Consider the following 23,936-nt stretch of genomic DNA (forward strand, 5'->3'; position numbering starts at 1 on the left):
TTTTGTATAGATGAGCTTCTCTCTTTGTTTCTGCCCCACTGATTTCTCCATTACTGAGATTTTAGGTGGTTGAAGATGGTGCTGATTTTATTTGCAGGTTTTAGAATCAGTTTACCTCAGTGTTGTTTGAAAATCATGTTATTTCCACAGTGAGAGAGGTAATTTTTGCCCCAAGACACACAAACCAGCATGTTTGAATGCTGGAAATTTCATAGCTTTGGAATTTGGGCACTTTAATTTGAGAAAGAGTTTGAAGAGGACGCATCTCTCACTCATGGAGAGCATTGAGTTAGAAACAGGGCACAGTCACAGCCGTCCTTGTCACAGCCTTCCTTCCACGGGGAAGGTGATGGTGGTAGTGAGGGAGCCTGAATGGCAAAGGGTCGGGACCCCAGTGCTGCTCTCTTGAGAAGCTGAAATAACAGTATTTGTCCTGCCTTTGGGCAGTGTTAAGTGACTAGATCTCCAATGGTAGAGTGACACAAGGCTGCAATTGTGCATCAGCTGATGGGATTGCTCTAGCACAGCAGGGTGTTTCTATGAAACGTGTTTGCAAAATGTCCATTATTTGTTCCCTTCTGAATGCATCTAAACGCTATTAGTGCAGGGAACTCCAGACTGTTCCTTTTGCCAACTGATCTTCTGAGAGTCCTCTGACTTCTGCTTTCAGTAGCTTTTTCCTTAGTCTTTAACATTTGTTGTATTAATACAGGTTTGTAGAATAAAAATGATGACTTTGAACGTCGCTCCAAAATAGTCAGAGATGTTTCAGAGCAAAGGCACTTTTTTTCTTTGGCACATCGTGCTGAGCATGGTGCTTACGGTTTTTCTTTCTGTGTGTGAGAAGGAACATAAGCATCATCTTGTGCTTGCATTCCTGAGGACAAATGGAAATGAACGTTTTGGAACAGATTTCTTTTAATAAACCAGTTGAAAATGAAACTCAAGTCCTTTTTGCTTATGCAAGGCTAGCTACTAGTTCTTTTAAGGAAGAGATGTCCAGTGGATATGCTGGGCCTTAGCTGGTATTACTTAGAATTATTTTTTTCTTTTTTTTTTCTGTTTTCTCTCTGGTGGGGCCATAAATAGTTACCTTTACCTCATTTTCTTTCCATTTTCCTGTTGCTTAATAAATATCCTTCAGGTTTTATGAATAGAAGTTTTTTCTTTTTTTCCCCCCATCATTTTTGGTGGCTATGTGAAGATTGCTTTCTCCACTAACTTAGCTGGAAGACAAAGTTGAAGATCAGTGACATATCATCAGTGATCTGGAGAGAGAGGATAGGTAGTCAGCAGTTAGGATTTGAGCTGAATGGTAAATGATGGGGATTTCTAGATTCATAAAACTAGATTTTAGCAGGTAATAAAATCCTCCATCATCCAAGCTATTCTCAAGTATGCACCTAGTGTACGTGTATTAGTTTTTCCAGCGATCTCAACAAAGTCAATGGGCCTGACGTCTCCATTACCTGTGCCTTCGTGCAGTCACTGCCCCGGTATAAATGCTATCATTTGGACGTTAGCAAGCAGCTGTAAACCTCTGTTCCTTATTGCTCCCTTGTAACTCTGTGCTATGATGCAGCTCAGCATGCAGATTTTTGAGTAAGGAGAGGCAATAGTTTTCAACATAAACAAGTCCACTGGGTCACATTAACCTCCTTCAGTCTCTGTGTTAAATAATTAAAATAAACTGGGTAGTGTTTAACTATACGTATTTAGAGGCTTACTGGAGGAGCTTTATTAGTTCAATATTCTAACACACTGTCTTAAACCTTTCTGAGCTCCAGGATCCCTTGTTAAATATTTAGTGTGCATTGCTGGAAAAGTCAAGAATTGCTTTATTTTATTTATTTATTTATTTATTAAATGCAATTGCTATTCTCAGAACTCTTTTAGCTTTTAAAATACTGGACATCTATAAATAGTACTTATCTCGAGTTGTCACTTCTTGTCATGGAGAAGTAGTTTTCATTCGTACAGATCTTAATAGTACCCCCAAGAATTTATACTTGCAGAAGCCTCTGTAGTCCACTGTTGAAGTATTCTATAGAACCACCTCAAACACATTTTTAAGCAATTCAGTTGACAGCGGCTCCTCCAGATAGAATGAAGATGTGTGTCAGCTGCTGCGTGTGGTTTGGAGACATCAGTATTTCTCGTGTTTCCAAAACTCTCAAAGTGAAATTAGTCAATTGGTGAGTACTTTTGTGTAGTTGCTGTGGAATAGTAATTATTGGTGACCATGGCTGCTACATGCACACTAATAATGCGCATCAGAACTTAAAATCTGAAAATATAAGGCATTATCCCGCTCTACTGATATGACTAGCCATTTTGCCATATACTGATTTGCTGTAGAATCAAACCTTTGAGTTCAAGGTCTTCTTGCCAGGGAAGAGAAGATTTTTCATGTGTACTCAACAATTTTGTAAGACTTGCTAGATAGCTGAGCAAAGGCAGCTTAGTGGATTAAAACAACATCAGTGATATCTCTTGTCTCAAGGGTAATGAGTTACGAGCAAAGCGAAGACCTCCAGGAAGGGATTTTGTTTCTGCAGAGTCTCTGTTAGGTCACACTGTATAGTAAACAAAAACAAGTCGTCTCACAGAGTCCAGTGTCATTTTACTTAATTGCCTGTCTTGGTTCAGTACTGATGAAGATAAGACACAAACCACGTTATGCTTACTTTTACACCCAAGGAGTGATTGCGTACTAAAAGAAGCTAGAATATGTTTTTTCCCTCTGGCTGTAGCTGGAAACTGGTCACCCCTTTCTACAGGCTTTTCTTCAAAGATTTTAATTAATCTCTGTGTTGTTCCACCATCTCAGACTGCAGCTGCAAGGAATACCTATTCAGTTTCAGTAAAAGCCTCGGCTGCATAGTGTGAAGGTACTTGGGCAAGCCGTTTACAGAATCCTGCAAACAAAGATGTTTTCCACTTCTAACAGTAAGCCTGCATAAATTGCCTGTGTGCCTTGAAACATACACTATCTAATAATACACATCTACCCAAATGCTTAAAATTACTTAAAAGCTGACAAAGGATAATGTGTTGGGCTGCTAGCACATTGAAAGTCTAATAAAGGCTCTATTCAGCCCAGTAATTGCCATCCACCTCTCCTCTGAAACTTACCTGTTCTTCGAGTACTGAATCATGATCAGTCTTTAATCCTTTCTTGCTAATATTAGAAGGGACTTGAGAGAAGTTCTTTTAAAAAAGGTAGTCCTAATTTTGACAGGATGCTTCATGAACTTCATATCTGTTTTTTCCTCATAGTATCTTCCTGCTTTAGATGGTCTAGATGAACAGAGTTTTCCTCTTCTTTACTGGAATTTATATTGTAACTTGATGGACACACATAAAAACAGTTTAAAAAAATCCTAGTTTAAACTGACAGAAAAACTGAAAGAAATAGAAATCTATTCTCTTAACCATTTTCAGCATTTTTATAGCTATATATTGCCACAGTTTCTGATAAAAATGTGGATGCTTTTAAATTAAAAAAAAAAAAAAAAAGCAACTTATTTTCAAAAGACTGCACCTTTTTAATTTCAGGGCGCAAAATGCATTCCTGCAGGAGATAAGCGATGCCGTATTTTCTAGTCCACTGAAAATAACTGTCAAGGTTGCTGCCAAATAACATGTTTGATTTCATGTCTAATAGTTAGCAAAGTTTAACGAGTACAAACTGAAAAATGGAGTGGTTCTCAGTAGGAGGGTAGCTGAGTTCTTCTCTTGACACACCCCGTTGTTCATTTTATTGTAAAAGATACCTATGGGTGGCCGTTCAGTGCTCTGAATGCCACACCTGCGCTAAAGAATGAATGTTGAGCTGGGGCACCTTGGAAGCAAATCCATCCCAGCTCACAATCTGAATAGGTTTCAAGGGGAGGGAGAAAGGGTGGCCTTTGTAGCCATCAAGGAGGAGTTGCTGGTCTGAGATTTTTACTGATGATGTTTAAGGTACTTGAAGCCCAGAAAGGGAGTGAAACTTCTACTAAATAGCGTGATTCAGTCCTTTAGGTGCCTAACTGTTCTGGTCAGTTTGGAAGCTGTACGTGAAAGGTTTTCCAAGCTTTTCTGCCAGGAATCATCTGTCCACTGCGAAGAGGCAGCAGAGAAGTCCTTGTGAGAGCTTTCACACTTTAGTTTGAGGGACCCATCCCTGGCCAGTACAGTCTCCCTGGTGCTGAGCCTTGTAAGCCAACACTTTGAGCAGTTTGAAGTTAGGCACGCTCTGTGTGTCACCACATTAAACTCTGCATTGACTGTCAGCTCGTTGATCAAGCTTGTTACGTAGGTTTGAGTTGTGATTAAAGATAGATCATTATTTTTCAGCTTCTCAGAGTACAGGATGCTTGGAACTCTCTCGATACTGGAAAGTCCGCTTTCACATGTGGCAGTGAACTATTTGGGGGTTATGCTGTTGAAGACAGATCTTTTCAGTTGAGGCCACTTTCAGAGTGTGTATATACGAGATAACCTCAGGCCATCTGATGATCTGCCACCAAATTCAGAATGAAGAAAAATACTCATTCTAGACGAATCCTTCCTTATCACTGCTAGTGATTCACAGCAGAATGTATCTTTTACTGTATTTTACTGTTTTAAACCTAATAACTGTTTTGTAGTCATTCTAGAATCTCTTAAATCTTCCTCCTCTTTTGCTTCTCCCTCAACCTTTGCCCAGAAGTAAAAGGAAATTTTGCCTTAACTTCTGTACTGCCATATTTACATTCTCAGAAGCCAGCTGGAGACCTCAGTTTAAATTTCCTCCTATTTCATATGTGATGCATGAGTATAAAGTAAAAGACTGTTAGAAGTATTCAAACAGGAAGCTTGCAGGCAATAAATCGTATATAAAGTGACGAGAAGACTTTTGAAAAGCAATTTTTGTCAGCATTTTTATGCCGAATAATGCCATGCGTGCTGCCTAAGAATAAAATTTTGTAGTATTTTTTTAGGCAAAACTGAGATTTTTATTAATGCAGAAATGTAGGTATTCTTTTAGTTAAAAAAACAAAAACAGGGTATTTCATTAAAGAAGCTACAGCTTGGTGCTCCAGGTGTCTGAATTATTTTCCTTAAATGTTCTGCTTGTCAAGGTAGGATTAAACTGGTCTAGCCAGGACTGTCAGTTTGACGATTGAGGGTTCTCTCCGCAGAATTGGTAGTGCAGTAACAAATAAGTTAATTATACTGCTTAATCTCAAATGGCCAGGTTTGCATACTCCAAGGGTGTATAGTCACTAAAATAAAGTCTTGTAATTTCTTGTGCTCAAAAGAAGCACTTGTAAATAATTACAAGTTGCAGTCACAAGAGAACAGGAAGCCTCAATGGATTAGTAACGAGATACGGAGCCTTTCACCTCAAGGTCATTGTTTCTAATCCAGATCTGCTTGGTAGTGATGGGAGGTGCTTTCAGACAGGTGGTTAGTGTGAAATTAGTTGGAGATTGCGGGGTTGTTAGTAAATACATCTGCCTAAGAAAAATTGCTGTGGCTGTGGTTTCTTTCTGGCTGTCTCCTTCCCTCACACCTGGATAGAGACAGAATTTTTGCTGTTTTCTTGTATTGAGCTGATTGGGTGAGAGTAATGTGATTTTGGCCAGTGTCACTGGTGCTGAGAACCACCTACTGGGCAGCAATGATGCTGTCAGACAGGAGTCCTCCGCTTTGGGCGCTGGAGGCACACCAGCAGAGAGGTAGTAGAGTTGTTCACGTTTAAAGGAGAGGCGAGTGGAAGAGGGGGCACTGCAACCACATGCACTGTCCTGCACAGCTCTGAACATAACAGTTGAGCAGATAGGAGCTGAGGGATGAGGTTTTTTTCCATGCCCTATCCAGCAGTTGTACAAGTATGTTGTATTGACCGTGGAGGGCTTCATAGCTCATTATCGACAGTGGCACTAATGCAGTTGTTACTGACTCCTGCTGTTGTGATTCACGACTGATTAAACTGACCTTTGCTTGGGTTCCCATGAACTTGAAGCAAGGGGTCTTGCAGGGAAATCTGCCTTTATGAAGCTGTACTGATCATGCACCACAAGCAATGCCTGTTGGTCCTTCCCACCCTGTCCCTGGTGGGACACTAAATTAAAGTACCAGAAGACACTATATATAACATGGTGATCTCTCTGGATTTGCAGAGAGTGTTAAAATTCTGAAAATTCAACTTTCAAGTGAGGCAATGCATATTCTAAGACCAGGAAAAGACAAACAAATAGAAATTTTTTTAAAATGAGTTAAAATCAGCACAGATTTAAGAGGTAAGAAGAATAGGCATTGTAAATGTTGATTTTATGCCTTTTTTTTTTCTTCTTGAGAATTTGATCTGAGGAAACATTTGACAATTTTCCCCTTTGTAATGTGCACACTGCAAGAGGAAAAACCCAAGCATTTTAATTAGAGGACCATCTTTGTGGAAGGATAGTGGAACTAATGACAACTCTACCAGGTCACCTTTAATCTGATTCAGGCTGGGGAGAAGGTGGAGCATTTCTGTTAAAATCAATGGCTCTTGGGGGAGTCTGCCTAGCATTGTGTAAGTTAATGGCATGCCCTCTCCTGCCACCTATGGCTGCTCCATTATCCTTGAAAGCAGCCGTCAAATTTGCACAGCTTTAACAGGAACATCTGCTTCTCTCCCCTGGTTGTTTCCTTCACATCTGCAGTGGTTGTGACAGGGCACGTGCTCTTCTCTATTCACCCTTATTGCTCTGACCTTTCCCGTGGCTCATTTTTTATGCTCTGCCTCCTTAATGACTATTCTAATTCATCTCTGCATTTGCTGATGGTCTCATTAGGGCTGAAGGAAAATTCACCAGGTGAGGCAGCCTGTTGTTTTCTGGTTAGAGTAAAAGTTTGTCAAATCTGACAAGCTACCTGGGATACTTTGAAAAGACAATTTCACTACATTGTTTCTGCAACCTGCGCAGTTGTGACAAATGTTCCAGCTAAAAATGGGAATCCCCCTTTTCTCTAGTGAATGACATCTGTCCCTTTTTCTGGCTGACCTGTTTGTTTTTTGGCCAGGAGCTAGAAAGAAGTTCAAGTGTCTTCCTGCCTTTTAAACATCTAATTTCCAATGTTTTCAGGTAGTTCCTATAGCTAAGATAAGAACCTTAGCTATACCTAAGAACCTAAAAGCCTTTGGGAATCTGAAACCCCATCTTCCATTCTACCTCTTCCAAACCACCAATCCAGATGTGCTTTATCGAGTGTCCTGAAAATAAGCCAGTGACTGGCTGCATGCAGATGTGGGAAAGTGCTGTTATTGCACTGCTGTTTCACCCACACGCTGCTCACCTATCAGGGAGCAAATTTCCACGTCGTGGTGGAAACCCACCTTCCAAATAAAATAGTTTGAAACAGTCTTCTTAGTCCTTTGGGTGATGACAGTGAGACTTGAATATGACTCCAGGATTAAACTGTACGACTTTCTCTCAGAGATGTGGTTTCTTTGTGTCAAAGCTAAGACATGGCATAGCAGTATACTGACTGCAAAAAGGCCTTTTGATGCATAAGATCATAGGATTAACAATATAAATAACATAGAGGAAATGAAGTGAGAGATCAGGATAGGGTGTGTTGTGGCAGCACCATTTGTGCATGCACCTGGGAATTGAGCACAGCTCTCCAGACTCAAATCTCCAAACTGTGTCTCTGGGAGTTTCTTTGGCTGCAACTTGCAACTGAAATTTCAAAATTTTAAATTTGCACCTTGATTCTGTGGTAAAGAAGATTAAAAAGTGAAAGCTGAGAGACTGAAGAGATCTGCAGAACCTTGGAAAAAAATAATAATGGTGAAGCTTTGAAAAAGAGTCATCACTATGAAATAGGAGACCTGGTCCTTCATAACTTCTGAATTCTGACCTTTTTAGTTGTTATTTGACTGTTAGAAATATAATTCAGGATCATGAGTTATAATGTGAACCTATGGGAGACTGTGATCATGTTCTGATTGTTACTTTATTTGATTGTGACTGTATTTTATGGTTTTCTTTCTTTTTTTAAAATTTTTTTTTTTTACTGTTATAGTATGGCATAAAATATTGGACACTTTGCGGGGTTATTTTTTTCAGTGTAAGAAAAAAACTTTCTATAATACCAACTGAAAAAGTCTGTCAGCATTTTGGAAACCTCACTTACGCTTTGCCGTTATGGATATAATAGTTAAAATAGCTTAAGTTCAATTAGCTGTTCAGCCAGGTTGAATAGAGTCTGCACACGCTGAAACCATTTGAAAGTCCTCATGTCACTCAGAATTAAAAATGCATTTGTGCAATTTAGTTTTATGACCTGTTATTGCTCAACTGGCAGCTGGATCTTATAGTTGGACTCCTGCGATGCTTTTCTTGTCCATTCCATCAGAATAAACCCAAGATAACCATTACAGCTATATAAAACCTGATATAAAATGAAGCAAACTCTGAAAATAATTAATCAGTGGTGATCAAGGCACAGGGGCTTTTCCAGGGATTAAAGACCAGCTGAGGAGCTGATGGCCTGGTGCCCAGTGCATTAACCGATCTGATTGCTTTCAGTGTTCCTCGAAATTCCATTTGCCTGATTTGCCTATCGCATGAAAATTTCATTGCACTTCAGCAGGAAATGTATCATTCAAACTCTCAGCGTTATCCACTGGTCCTTGTTTTTGAAAGAGACAATTCTCGTAGTAGCGACGAGTAGTGCTACATGGTCATAATAAACACAGACCAATTAATATGAAGAGATTAATTGCAGAATTCAGTCTTTTAAACTAAGGCTGTCGAACAGGAAATGGCACCAGAAAAATTTTCATAAACACCACCATTTAATGACAAGTTTTTCTTGATCTTTCTTGAGCAGATTTTGCAATGAGAGTTAACTAACGAATAATTACTTGTTTGCTTACCTTTAACTGCCAAATTCAGGCACAGTACTATTACTTTACAGTCCCATAAAAGTAGTTTAATTAAAGAAGAGAAACTTACTTTTGCATTTTAAAAATAAAAAAGATAAAAGCACTTTGTACGTTGTGATTTTGTACCGAAGTGCAACAGAACTCAAGTTGCCTTGTTGGGTCTCCTCAGTTTTACCTGTTACATTTGGACAGGAGAATAAGAATTTAATTTTCACTTGAAATGAAGAAAATGCCTCTTTCCCAAACATCTGCTGTGTTTTCTGGCAACTGCCATTTACCCAATCTGCAGAGGCTAATGTCTTTCTGACAATTACTGTTTCATATTCTCTAAACAAATACAATTCTTGTCTGATGAATGACCATGAACTGAGTTAAAAATACCTCTGGTATTAAGTAGATAACAAACATTTGTTTTGCACAGCTGAGCCCCAAACAGTCATTTGGTACTTCAGGTGACAAAGGAATGTTCAGAAGGGCACAAGGCCTCAACATTTGCTTTGTTGCATATACGAGACAAAACTTTTCCTTTTTCTCTTTTCCTTTTCTCTTTTCCCTTTCCCCTTTCCTTTCCTCTTTTCCATTAAAGTTTATGATAATATTAAAAGTACTTCTGGCACGCCATGAATGTGAAGTAATAAATGGTACGAGCAGAGTAGTAGATAGGGCTGCAGTGAGCAGCTGCAAAGGGCAGCGGGCTGCCTGAGGCAATGAGCTCGCCAGGACCCTGGTGCCTGCCAGGGCTGCATCAATGATGTCTCACTCAGGATGGCTTCTGCCACGGATGAAGAGCTACTTATGGACGAGGATGGGATAATTCTTCCCTGTTGTGGTTCCAGGCATGCTACTTTTGCCTTCCTAGGGCAAGAGCGACCCTTTTTTGAGAGGCCATCATGCCTCATGATTGGGGCAGAAAATTAAATTTTAGTTTACAAACTGGTGAATAATTGTAAACTTGGCCTATACAGATGTATATGTACAGATGTGTATGTACCTGTTTTCTTCAGGCAAGCAGAAAACTCTATAGGGAACTAGTTTCATTCTTTTTTCCTTTCTCTCATGATATACTTGTGAAGGAAGAAACAAATAAGAGAAAAAGAGTTGTGCGCATGTAATAGCAAGAACGAGTGTTAATGGGACATGTGGGAAATACGCCTATATTACAGAACACAATGTTGCTCATTTGCTACAAGATGTGATGGAAAACCAAATCTTTCCCCTTACTTTTTTTCTCTGCCTCACCTGAAATAGCTACACAGTGAAAGTTTCCCTCAGGAGATGATTAGTACCACTTCACTGCAAGGTACTTCATGAAGTTTTATGCTTTAGATTTCATTTGTACAAGTGATATGTGTGCTTGAACAAGGATGAATATTACTGCCTGGCTGAAAGGTAGTCCTTATTGATTAACTTCAGCATAGCACCCAGCAGGTAGAGAGAGAGGTTCATGGTTTAATTTGTTTTTGCTTCCAGGTCACTCTTCAGCCACTTTTATTTTCATTTGCAGCAACTTTTCCCTCCTCCATTTGCAGCACCGACTTCGGTCTCAGCTATTTTGATTTATCGACCACTCATATTTAATGCTTTGTTCCCTGGAGAAGTCTCGGTGTTTATGTCTGATCTACGGTCACCTCCACTACTTATTCCAGGGAACTTTAATCTCCATATGGATGTGACCTCTGACATTTGCCAAAGAACTCACTGTATTACGTGATTCATTCCAGCTGTGTCAGCATGTTCCTCTACCTGCACGTATGAAAGCTTATAGTTTTGATTTCATGAACTTTTCAGGTCTCATTATCAGGTTTTGAGGTCACTCACCATCTTTTGTAATACACGTCTAGATTAACTGTTCTCCAGGGTTCCTCTCAAGTTGGTTGCGCAATCTGGGAGTCATTTTCCTCAGGTTGTGACTTCTTGCCCAAAACAAATTAAAGTGGTTTAGTGCTGGTTCCCTGCTCATTCAGTTGCAATGCTGATTATGATTTTCCACGTGGCACACTACTGGTTTCCACAACTGATGGTGCACAGATGTGCTGATAGGGACACAGGATGAAGCTTTATGGGCTGTGAAGAAACTCTTGGGTTGGAAGCCTGAGCACTCTGAGCATCAGTGTCAGTTCCTTAATCTGTGAGATCGTTGTACCTCTGCTTGCTTGCTTTGTTACAGATGTTAGCTGTAGTAATCACAATGCTGCTATGTGTTTGAGGAATGTGAAATTGATAGCAAACTGATTACCTTGTTGGATACTTTTTATTTATTTATTTGTTTTTGTGCTACATCTTACTTTGCCTATTATAATGGGCAGATAATGGTCATTAGGGGAAGATATTTCTTGTTTATTTTTTCTGTAGAGCAGCTGAAATGTCCTTTTGTGGCAGTTCTGGGCTATCTCTGAACAGTCTCTTAACTGCCAACAAGTGAAAAGGTAAAGCTTTACAAGTGAAACTGGACTGAATCGCATATGCGGAGACAATTTATGAGGAACTGTGTATATATAAATATTGTGTATCCTTGAGGAAAGAGAGCATCTAAGTCAGGACCTTGACATGAATATGAAATAATTTGTGAAAAAAATCCAGTAGTTGATGAATTGTTAGTAAAGAAATGCTCTGCTGTAATTTTGTCTTAGAGGATGGTGTCTTAATTTTACATTCCAAATCTCCCGAGGCCACCTGCCATCTTTAGAAACACTCCCTATCCACTTCCCTGCCCTCCCCTCAAACAGACAAACAAACATGCTACCCCATGAGCTGGAGAGGTTCTCATAAGTATGCTTGGTAACAAAAAGTGAAAAATAGCAAATATTATGTCCTTTAATATGTGTTTTTCTAGAATATTTGCCTCTCGGTGTGCATTTCTGTGTGTAAGCAGAAGTTAACATGACATGAAAGCTGAAGAGATGATGAACTGTCACCAAGCTTTTTAGAGTGCTTCCCTCTTCCAAACAGCATTGCTGCTGACTTCTAAACTCACTTGTTTCTCATACTGTTGCTGCAATATTAGGTTCCATAGCCATTAATCTCCCTATTGACAGACATCCTCTTACCCTTTAAATAAATGATGCAGTTGATTTTTGTGCAGACCAAGCTTGCTGGTTTTGAGGCTCAGTGAAGAATGTGCTGCGCTAGGATCATACTGTCCTAGATGTACTGTTCTTCGCAGTGCTAGTTGCTTTCCTCATCAAAGAGAGCAGCTTATGAAACAGAGATCAAAAACTCCCTTTAAATATGTTTTTTCCATATGTTTCTGAGCTAAGAAGTTAGAAAAAAGGAGGTTATCCAGGATTAAGGTTTTCTGATAAAGGCATGCTGCCTACATGTATATTCCATTGAAAGAGTGCTCCTTGGGGGTGATTAGAACTAGTCACAGAAATGAAATGGATGTGGACAGAATTGGCTAGCAACTTTCTGAAAGCTTTCCTCTTTTTTGATATTTTCTTTGTAGTTTTGAAGTACGTTACTGTGATGTTTGATATTTTATTAACAATAATTGTATTTTCCTTTTTTTTTTTTTTTTTTCCATTTGGGGATTTCAAAGAGTTTTAGAAGCATTAATTGCATATCTGTGCCTTGACTTGTTTGAAGAAAATGAAAACAAGGTCTTGTCAAATAATTAGTAGAAAAATTGTATTAAACTGAGAATAAACAGTTCAGTGGCAATTATTTAGCCAAATATACATATAATACTTGTGCTGGCTTACAAGGCACAAGCCGAATAAATTCCTAGTTTGTACTTGCTCTTCAGAGGTGATGACTGCCTTCTCTGAAAACTGTGAAGGCTGCCTAGCAGCTCTGCAGAGTCAACTATCTTCTGGGCTGGAAAGTACACAAAGAGTTCAGCCAGTTCTTGAGGTCAGTAGGAGGCTTTTTGGACTTGGGCACCTGGGGGCTGTTATTACCCATAGGTATCTCATTATGGAAGGCATAAAAATTCATAGCAGGCATTGTCCCGGAGGCTCCTTTAATGAGCCCTCTCCTGGTATGTCTGTGTCCTGTATGGAGAGAGAGGGAATGTGTCTTTAGTTAGCTTGAATAGCGTTGGTATTTTTAAGGAAGCTAAGCTGTAAAGAAATTGTGATAAGGAGGACACCACGTGCACCAGACTCCTGATCAGAGGTAACACAGAGTTCTACAGTTCTCAAGATTTGTCCTCTGTCCTCCCCAGTACTTGGCTGGCAGACATCCCCTCTCTTGGTATGCAGAAGGTGTTCAACAACAGGAACCTTTCTCTGGTACTGTTGCTGATAAAATGCATCTCTCCTTGGAGAGTTCTTTTATTTAAATGTGAAGATGTAACTGAATTTCAACTGCAAATATTGACAGCCCTTAGGTTGCAGATCTGAATAGGTTTACAGGTGAAGAGCTATGAATTTACAGACTTTTTATAAGTGAGCCCAAAGGGGCTTTGCTCTCCCAAGTCTGCTTTTCTACTATCTCTCGTTGCAGTTCTCCCTGAAATGTCTTTCCTGATGTGTCTGGTATAGAATTCACTTACTGTGATCTTCACACTTTAAAACTCTTCAGTCCCTGCTCCTCTAATACATTGTCTTCCTGAGAATCCATTGATTATAAAATATTTTAAGACTGTTCTTGAGTATTTCAGTCCTTATGTTCTCAGCTGTAACTTAAATGTACTCAAAACTTGAGATGAAGGTTTATCTAGCATAAGATGGAAAATAAAATGTGCAGGAGAATATTCTTGTATTCTTTCTTTTTTCTGCATTTGGGCACCCGAATGTAGATACAACAGATATCAATAGATTTAGGCAGAGAATAGTCTGTTTGAGTTGATGGTTAGTTTTTAAGCTTATCTGTGAGTTTTGCTAACTCTGAAAGCCACACTGCAAACTGAGTGCTTGTCCCCTAGATGGCTAAACGCTGAGAAAAATGGTACATAGAGCTAGCACGTTAACGCTTAGCAATTGTTCAGCAATTGTTCACAGATGTGTCTGAATATTAAAAGGAAGTGCATATGGGTGTTCAACAGAATGAAGAGTGTTAAGATGTGCGTGAACAAGCAGGAGGAAATATAGATGTGAGCATGTAGGAGGGAAAAGACTATTACAAGGGCAATCCAATTAATGCAAATGATGCATGCAGATGTCTTTGGCTTTTTAGTACCTTTCGCTCTTTTACTCCATAGGATCTGCATGCTAGGGACAAGGGAGAAGAGCGCCGTCTTCGTTTGCATGGCAGCAGTACTCTCAAGCCTTAGAATCCTACCCATGGCAGCAGACAAAGAGGGGACACCTCCTCGTGCTTGCTTGTGTATGAATGAGTTTAGAGTAAAATAGGTAGTGATCCAAAGGACGCATTCATAATGGAACTTAATTTTGTCTTCTCCAAGTGTCTGTGTGCCTGTGGACTCCTCACTCTTAAGGAGAGCAGTGTCAGTGCTTTAAAATTCAAACAAGATAACTCAAAATAACTGAAAGTAACCTCCCCCACTCCCCACCCCCACCCCCATTTTTTTTTGGACTGTATGCTCAGGGTCAAATCCTGTTTGATTTATTTTGATATTGACTTGACAGGACTATTCACCTAAAGGAAGCAGGTTTAGGTCTTGAAAATAGACATTCTTTCAGCTACATATTGATCGCTGGAGCTGGATCTAGTCCATCCTTATGATGTACTTTCTGACAAAATGGCTTCTGCTCTTATCTTGGCATCTAATGTGTGGTGAATAATGACTTTAATTAAAGCAAGACCTGACTGCTTGGTCTTTCAGATGAGATACATAGCAATTTCAAGCATGTGGCTTGAGCAGTTGCAAATTTTTGCTTTTTCTTTACTCCACTATAAAATGTCCTTTTCAAGAGACAGTCCAGACTGTGACCTTGCTCTCCTCAAGTCAGCTGGAATTTTGCTGTTGACTCCAGCGAGTACAGGACCACCACTCTAAGCCCTGTAGGAAATCAGTGGAAACTTTCCCTGTTTACTCCAAAGAGTTTGGGCTCAGGCCTTTAATCCAACAAATAAATAAATAGGTAAATACTTTCAGACTAACAACCTCAGTTTACAAAATATTTTCCATCCGGATTTCTGTTCATCTACTTATTTTCTCCAAACATTGTCATGCTGAGGTGTTTTGTGGAAAAATACTTTGGGACGAAGTGGTGTGGCCGATTTAATTTCTCTATGCATTTATTGTCCTTACTGATTTATAGAGAAGCTACTATCCTACAGGCTGGTAGCTGTTTTCACTTTTTTTCATGATATGGTATTAGGTACTTGCATGAAAATTCAGTCTGCCAATAAACTTAATACAGTAGCTATCTAAGATACTTTTATGCTGTCTTCAACATTTTTCCAACTTTCTGTGAAATACATTATGCGTTTTCCTACTGTAGCATATTTTGCTTAAAACCACAGTGTAGCTTTTTCCCCAGGAAAACAAACAACCAAACACCTCTGTATATAGAATTTCTTTTTACATTTAGAGTGCACAAATAAAGACTGTATTTTTCTTCCAAGATTGTATATACATAGTTTTCTGCCCATTGAGGTGGTTGTGAATACAAATTTGGCAACAAAAGTCAGGCAGCCCTCCAGCTGTGTTTGAAACACAAGCCCTTCAGCTTGTGAAACCAAACCATGCACAGCAAAGGAACATTGCCAAGCCAACCTTTTAAAAAGTTACGTATATATTTGAAAGCTGTCCTGGTTTTTTTTGTTGTTGTTGGTGGTTTGTTTTTGTGGAGAAGCCATTTAGAAGCCTAAATTGTATTTCTAACTCTTTTTAAGGTTGAGATTTCCCACTTAAATCAACTCATAAAAATTTCTGTCCAAGCAGTACAGTAAAGTTAATCATTCAATAACAAAACCTGCCCATATTGCGTCAAACCAAGGTGTTCTCTATCTATCTAGTAACAGGTACTGTTTTTAAAAAACAAAAGGGTTTTGTGTGTTAGAAGGGGTCAAACATGGAGAGATTAGGACTCAGGGCAATTCTCCAAGCTTGCTATTGTAGTGTTTTCATTTGTTTCGCTGCATCTCAGTATTTCTGAAAAATGCTCTCACTTTCACCTTCCTTTATCGTGCTGTACCTCCACTATTCCACACACCTACACCAATACCTGTACTGTAGTCTCTTCTCATTTAATGAGCCTGTACTACTTTGATGGTGAATAATTTTATTATTCTTGGCATTGTCTGTCTACCTCACTTATTAAAAAAACAAACAAGCAAAATAAAACCAAACACACACACACATAGTGCTGTTAATTTACAAGGTGCTTTACAAACATAGATAAGAGGCATTCAAGGTTCTACTCTAAATAAGACAAGACAAATGCAAGATGAAGCACTTGAGAGCAGTTCGCAAAAGTGAGGAGATGGAGGAGGTGGAAATGACTTATGCAAAGAAGAGAGGAGTTTTATAAAGTGGGGTTTCTGAGCAAGGGTTTTAGGCAGGACAGAGGATGAGTGGAGGAAAATGGTCAGGTACAAGGAGCAGAACAGTTAAGGCATGAAGGCAGGAGTGAGGAAAAGAAAACTCAGAGATGGCGGTGAATTGTGAGGAAAGGCGCTTGAGAGGAAGACAATTGATAGAGCATATATCACAGGTGTGTTCAAAATGAGCTGGAAGGGACTTCAGGAATTCCATACAGCTTTATTTTATTTATTTATTTTGACAACACTTGACTATCTATGACAGCTTTTTAGCCTACTTTGTTCGTAGCCTACCTGCAAGTAAAGAAACCTACCTACATGTTGTTAAGACAGAGGATTTCTCTGCTATTTAAGCTAACTTTCCCTTGCATTAAGTATTGTCCCCTCCATTGTGTCTGTTAGTGAAAGGAAAGAATTGAATGTAAAACCTGAATGCAAGATAGGAAGCCAGAGGAAGAAGTGTGCTCTTTCTCTGCGTGTCTTTTTGTCTGACATGTCTAGTTCACTAGTCCAATCTCCTTTTCTCCCTTGGTTTTGTAAGGGCCAAGGAAGACTGGCTGAAAAATTGATTTGGTATGCTGAACTAATCTTTATTAGTAAGAATAGGATAAACTCAGGGAATAAGCCAGATTCTACAAGATGCTTTATCCCTTCATCTTCTTGGGACTTAAATGGGTATTCAAGAGACTCGGTATCTTGTAGGACTGTATGTATTGTCTTTTTCTTTATACACTGATGTTTTATTTTGCTCTCCATCACTTATCTCTGCGATTATTAGGCCAGCACCAAGTTAAGCAAGGGACATGCGAAGTTGTGGCAGTGCATCGTTGCTGCAATAAGAACCGGATTGAAGAACGATCGCAAACAGTCAAGTGCTCCTGCTTCCCAGGGCAGGTGGCTGGTACAACAAGGGCTCAGCCCTCATGTGTGGAAGGTAAGCAGTCTCCCGCTCACTCGTGGTTCATTAAGATTGTTTGAGAAGTTTAGTCTCCTTGATTGTTTGACTTCCTACTGCCTCAAAAGCATAATCCTTCCTTTTGTTAATTTTGAAAACATTGCTGTGCATTGATGATATTGAGTCTGTGCATAAATCTGGGTGTAATTAATCCTCTTAATATATGTACTCGTCCATTTCATGTCTGTGCCAATAGAACTTATTTTTTTCACACAAAAACTCTCCTTTAAAACTAGTCTGAAAACAACATAAGCCAAAAAATTCAAGCTAATGATATTAACCCTTCCTGTTACCTTTAGACATAATAGCTTGGCCAAAATGTCACTGGGTAATAAATGCAGTCCTAAGACTGGGCTTGCAGGTAGTGCTGGGACATCTGATTTTGAGAGCTGCTCTCCAGATGGATGTTTCAGTATTTTATGTGCCCAATGGGCTCTTACGCTGGACATCAGTACTATAATGATGCCCCATGTCCATTCAGTTTTGTGTGTTGTAACCCCAAATAAGTTAGAGTTGGCAGAGTAGAGCAAGCATACTGCTGCACAGGATGCAGTGTCTAAGCTAGGACACCTACCTGATGAAAGAAATATGTGGTGCAGTTGCCCTTCTCCATCAGCTTCCTGGGTAGATGTGAAATCCTCTCAGAGCTCAGTGTTGCCATCTGTACACTTCTAGCAGTTTTAGCAGTTTTCATTTTAAATGAAATGTGTTACATACACTAAAGCTAAAATCATACCTTTATTATAATGTTGACCAGGGATTCTGAAACTCTATAAAACTTCCTTACCCAAGGTTCACTCTGCACCTCATTCCCACCCTTTTCCTCTCTGTCTTATTGACAGTTCAGAAATTGTGGGTCGCCCTTCTCCCACCACCAGAGGCTATTCCCTGGAGAAGCTGCTGCTGTTGCTCTTGTTATTAACTTATTAAGCAGTTATACCAAGACTGAGATTTTTTTTCATCATACAAAAAGTCTCGTGAAAGTCTTCTGTCATGTATGTATAAGTAAGCATTCAAAAGATATTAAAACAAAGTTTTGTATGATCTACACTCGAATTGAAACAAATCAAATTGAGACAATACTCAAGTAGCTCACTGCTAATTAATACTGATGTAGAAGTTAATAGATCCTCCATTTTATTAATTCATAAGGAAGATGCTTGTTTTCATTTTTTTTCCACATGAAATTGCAACCATTACAAGTTAAATATAAAGCAAAAGCCTCGAAGTCTAAATTTTTTAAACTTTCAGAGCTATTTAGTTCTAGACATAAAATTCTAACTACATGCAATATGTCTGATTTTTTGTTTAATGTATTTTCCACCTTTTATTTTTAAGTAAATAGATTTTTAACTGCTTAGACTTTTCATGCCTTGTAATTTAGGAACACAATCAACTTTAACTGTACAATTTGTTAAATATTTTTTTTTGTCAAGTGAGAAGTACTCTCTGTTTTTAGGTGATACATCAAGCAACAGAAATACTTTTATATACGAAAGATAATAAAAATGAGGAATTGTTTTAAGCTTGCCTAAGGATTGCAAAGGTGACATTATCATTCCATGATAGAAAGACATAAATGCATGATACAGTGGGAGCTTAATTGAATTTGTCAATGCAAATAGTTGCTAAAAGAATTTAATAGCTATTTTTTCTTCAAGCATAGCTGAGATTAAATAAGACAAAATATTATGAATGTAAGGTTTTGGTTTCTAAAGTGGAAGCCTTTGATTCCACCTTCCCTTTTAGGGTAATGCTTTAACATATTTCACTTATTTTTGCAAGCATGTGGGACAACAGTCAGTGTTTTTCAGTTGCGGTAGCACAGAAACTATAACTATCTTTCCTTAGTCTCAGGATTAGATGTGTGTTCTCCCACTCTGTACACATCCTTCAGTAGGCTTCTATGCTGTGGAAACCAGAAACAGTTTAAAAAAAAACAAAAGTTTTGAATTTGCATATTTCAGACTGATACAGATGTTTTATTTTCCAACACCTTTTTGCCAAAAGCAGGGATGTTTAATTTGCCTATATTTTGCTATGAGTTTAAAGGGAAGGATGTGCCCAAAGTACAGATTAATATTTCTAACCAAAAGAAAAGAATTTGCATACCAATTGACTTATAGTAAACTTTTAAAGCATTTTTTTTGAACTTCAGACCTTATCCAGTAGTAATTATCATTTACATTGGAGTAGCAATTGTCTCTGTGCTCTTGATCATGCATGCATGCACGTGGTTGTTGGTACCATAGTTTCTGCTTCAAATTGCTCACATGTTGAACTGTGTTTAGATGAAATGAGGAAACAATGTAGATCACACTCAGTTGAGTATGTGTCTGGTAAGTGCCACCCACTTTTTGTGTCAGACTACAAAATTTTGGTCACACACATGGAGAAGCTTTTACCCATTGAAAATCATGATAAAAAGAGGGTAGTGCTAAGTATTTTTTTATGGAAGTTATGATTTATATATATGTTCTATTGATAACTTTTGTCTGGAGAGAAGTGCATTAAATACCTCAGAGTAAATCATCACTAGCCAAATCATCTTCCATCCAGGCAAATCTGGTAGTCCTAGAATTTATGAGGAAGAAACACTCAGATTAGAAAAGAATGTAAATGGGACTAAAGAATTTAAGGGTTTTCTAGAAGGTCAAAGAACCACAATAAAAAAACAGGACACCTTTGTCTGAAAGCCCATCTGGGTTCCAGACTGAAAGGAAGAGGGCTTATGGAAAAAAGAAAACAAAAAAACAATGCATAGCAAACAGATAAAAGTACAAATTGCTGAGGAGATTTCCCTCCCACTGCTTTTGAACGTATTTCAGAATAATTCAGTACTCAAAAGGATTCTCATGCTGTGTCAGTATTCAAAGAGAGGAAAAAAAAAAGAAACGCAAAATAGAATGAATAGTGTATTGCAAATTTGTATGGACAGCTTAATCCAATGAGGTAGGAAAGACATCTATATTTGTCCTGACTACAGACAACGTGAATTTGTTTGTTAAAGTAGAATACAAAGAAATTATTAAATAAAAGTAAGTAAAATAATCGGCCCATAGTATGTGAAATATTGAAATTGCTAATGCTGAGGCAGGTCAGTGTCACTGTTCTGCTTTTGGTAAGAAATAGAATGGTGAAGTATTTTCTAGTTTGTTAATTAGAGAACCCACTAATCAAGATCTACTGGGGTTAAGCTTTTCATTTTTTTTTTTTTTTAAATTCTGAACACGTGTAACTTACAGTCCTAACAAGCTGACTAATAGATTTCTGGTCAGTTGTTGAAATTTAAAATGTATTTCAGAATACTTGGGACATTCTAGATGAGCACTAGTATTGGGCCAATTTTGAGAGGGTAGGCAGTGTGGACTAGATACTTAGAGACAATTGAGGTTGATCTCAGTACTTTGCAAAAAAATGAGAAGCTGATATGGTATCTAAATAACAAGGAATTCCTGGAGTATAGATCACAAGAATTTGTGGTTTTCTTGAAAACAGATTTGCCAGACGCAAGTGATTTTATTTCTTGAGGCATTTTCAAGACTAATACACAAGTCCAGACCTTCCAAGTAAGCTTGGAAAATAATGTATAGCTTATTCAGCTAAAGATTTGGTTCCTAAATACTTTTGAGGGTTTAAGTCTTATTTTTTGTAAGCCATTTAACTTTGAACTGTATGACATATTATTGCATACGTGCACTGCTCAGCATCAGTTACCTAGCATACCTCAAAAACGTTCATTTCCACAGAGTCAGCAGTAGGAAGTGGTAGTCAAATGGCACATACATACTGAGATTTCACGGTGCTTAGCTCTACATCTGCCCCTCTGAAACATTTTCAGCAGTGACCTGAAAGCAAGTATAGAACCTATAGAACCTATCCTGACAAAAAATGTATGGATTTCATCTGATGGGTCAAAGGAACAACTAATGACAAGCCCAAGGTAGTCACATGGCATGGTCCTGCAAGGAGGAAGTTGAACCTGTTTGAAAGAACTCTGTGTTAATAAAGACAAATGCATTGTGTTGAGAAACTGAAGTTGTTCAATCAGCTCAGCTTATCAGGCAGAAGATTGAAAAGTTACTTGATTGCAACACGTTCAATACCTTCACAGGGAGAAAATGATGATTGCTAACAGGTCCTGTAATGCAGAAGAAGAAAGCACAACAGAAGAGGTTCAAAAAGGAAGAAAAGCAAGGCTGTTTCGTGCTGAGATTGTTTAATGTCATAAAAAAATGTCAGTGGGAGAAGTTTCTTTCTTCACCTGCATCAAAATGGCTTGGAAGATACTGTGTAGCCAAACACAGCTAGGGGCACAACACAATGAATTGCACGAGGCAAGACAAGATGATGTATTGGCACCTTTTGGCCTTAATCTCTATGAATCTACTGTTTCCACGGAGCCACATCATCTAGGAACGATGTCAGCAGAAGATATATTTCTCGTGGGGTAACCACCAGCAATCGACTGGCAAATGTCAAACTGAAGCAGTCTCCTTTCTCTTCGTGAGGGTGGTTGTATATGAGTATGACATAACTGCTCTCGTTTCTTAGAAAAGTCATCTGCTGAAACCTCTCCAAGACTGCCTCAATCTGAAAAAAAGAGGAAACCTTTACATTCTTCAGAGAGAGACACAGTTACAAGCACAACAATTGTTAAGGAACTCTTGCTCTGAAGATGTGTGTAAGGGTCTGATGGAGATTTTTAGTAGACTAATCCCAGGAGTGTGCTTGACACAGCTACAGCCATTTAGGACACGCAGGTGCAGAGTGGACATTAGAACTACAAAGAAATTGGACAAAGTGGATGCAAGAATCAGTGCTTTGCTACAGCAGAATGAGAAATTTTCTGAAAGTTAATAGAATGAGACCTGTATTAAGTATTTCAAAGTGTTGCCATTAATCTGAAGAGAGATTTCGGCACGGAATAGAAATCAGTCAACAGAAGAGTAGCAGTCATTTTCTCTGTAAGTGTCTAAACAAGAGGTGAATAGAAGGTGAAATAGGCAGTCTGTTGAAGAGCTTGTGGATCTTGTTTGAGTTAGATTGACTCCACAGTGTTTCCCACTCTCACCTGTGCTTGTTTTAATGAAAGATTGCACTGTTGGAAGTGATGGGCTTGGTTCACTGTCTTATGTACTTCATTTCCACATGAACCTCGTAGACCAGAAAGTTACATGGGCACAGTTGTTCAAGAGCGCTGTGTGAACCCACTTCTGTGCTGCGTTTTTGGCCAGTCAACTAGTGCCTTTTTTAATGAGCAGGTATTAGAAGCAGGGATTCTAGGCATCTGAAGGGACAGCTGAATGAGAGAGGTGGCTTTTAATGTCTGAAGCTGAACTTATGTTTTTAAGGTAGCACTGTAAACATGAAAGAAGGTTCATGTGTCAGAGTGAAGGCAAACTCTTAGCATGTCCCCACATCCAGGCTCACAACAGCACTGTGCGGAGCTGTGTGATGCAGTAGCCAGGCCTCCCAGGAGGGCTCCGTGGCTTTGAAGCAGAGCTCTGAAGACACAGCCAGCTTACTACCAGGATCTTGTACTGAGGTCTCTTCAGATGCCTGCAGTCTTCTTGAATCTAGCCTTCTAGATTGGTCATGTTTATCTGAAATAAATGTGGTATGGAAGTTGAAATAAATTTAGAAAGTAGAGAAGATATAAAACAAATGACTAGACTATTTATCTGTAGTGGAAGTGATACGTCACCTCTTAGGAAGCACAACCAGGCTTCATCCATTTCATCAACCATCAACCAGCATCAATGCAAATGATCTAAGATCCAAATGACGGGTGACAGGAATCATGCATTCGTTTTTTAATTTTATGAGATTGAAAAAATCATTTATAAAAGCCAAACTGGTGTTTCAGAAATATATTCTTCATAGTGCTCTTCAGGTAGTCTTAGAAAGTGCAAAACAAAAGTAATTGAATGAGCATTTCGGCAATATCCTGATGTCAGCTTGCCTGCTTGTCACCCTAATTTGAAGGTTGTAGAAATATGAATCTACCTTGAAATTAAAAGGAAAAAAAGTGCTTTACAAGAAGTAGACTAAATTATTTTTGTTCATCTCTTTTGGATGTAGTGTCTTTTAAAGCATGCAGTTCAATATTTTCTGCACATAGTAGAGTAATGCAGACTAAATCAACGTTTTCTGCCATATTTTATTTTGAAATCCAATTTAGTTTATGTACGATTATGAACTGATATATTTTAAAATAATTTTCTAGAATTTGATGAATCCTGTGAACAGTGCAAAACTGAGAAATACATGCTGAAGTTTGCAGTAGTTTGTAGGAAAGTATATGTTACCAGCAGTATTAAAAAGTCATGACTATGTTTATAAAAATAACAAACATTGTCTTATTAACAGAAATTGGCTTAAGGCTAGAAAATTAATAAATTTGCACAGTTAGTGTACTACTGAAGTCCTCCTGAAACATATTGCAAAACTGGCAGTGTAACTGCAAGTAGATTTTTAGTTAATTATCTAATACTTTCCAATGGTTTTGATATCCTTATTTGCACTATTTGCTGACAGACCTCACACGCTTACATATCTGTGCAATTCTATTTTCTTACCCAGTGGAGGGAGAAACTGGCATTTCTTCATCCAGCCTCACATATGCATATCCTGGTTAAAAGAGAAGCCTCAGTTTCATACCACCTTACAACAGATACA

At 38.6% G+C, this 23,936-nt stretch overlaps 1 protein-coding gene across 1 annotated transcript in view; it reads left to right on the top strand.

Moving 5' to 3' along the window:
• Positions 1–23,936, top strand: part of TAFA4 (TAFA chemokine like family member 4) — an 82,380-nt gene that overhangs the window by 57,832 nt on the left and 612 nt on the right. The window contains exon 4 of the mRNA XM_035546990.2: positions 17,079–17,234. Within this exon, the coding sequence (XP_035402883.1) occupies positions 17,079–17,234 (156 nt within the window). The remainder of the gene's footprint in view (positions 1–17,078; positions 17,235–23,936) is intronic.

This window comes from Cygnus atratus, chromosome 10, assembly GCF_013377495.2.
Source record: "Cygnus atratus isolate AKBS03 ecotype Queensland, Australia chromosome 10, CAtr_DNAZoo_HiC_assembly, whole genome shotgun sequence".
NCBI lineage: Eukaryota > Metazoa > Chordata > Aves > Anseriformes > Anatidae > Cygnus > Cygnus atratus.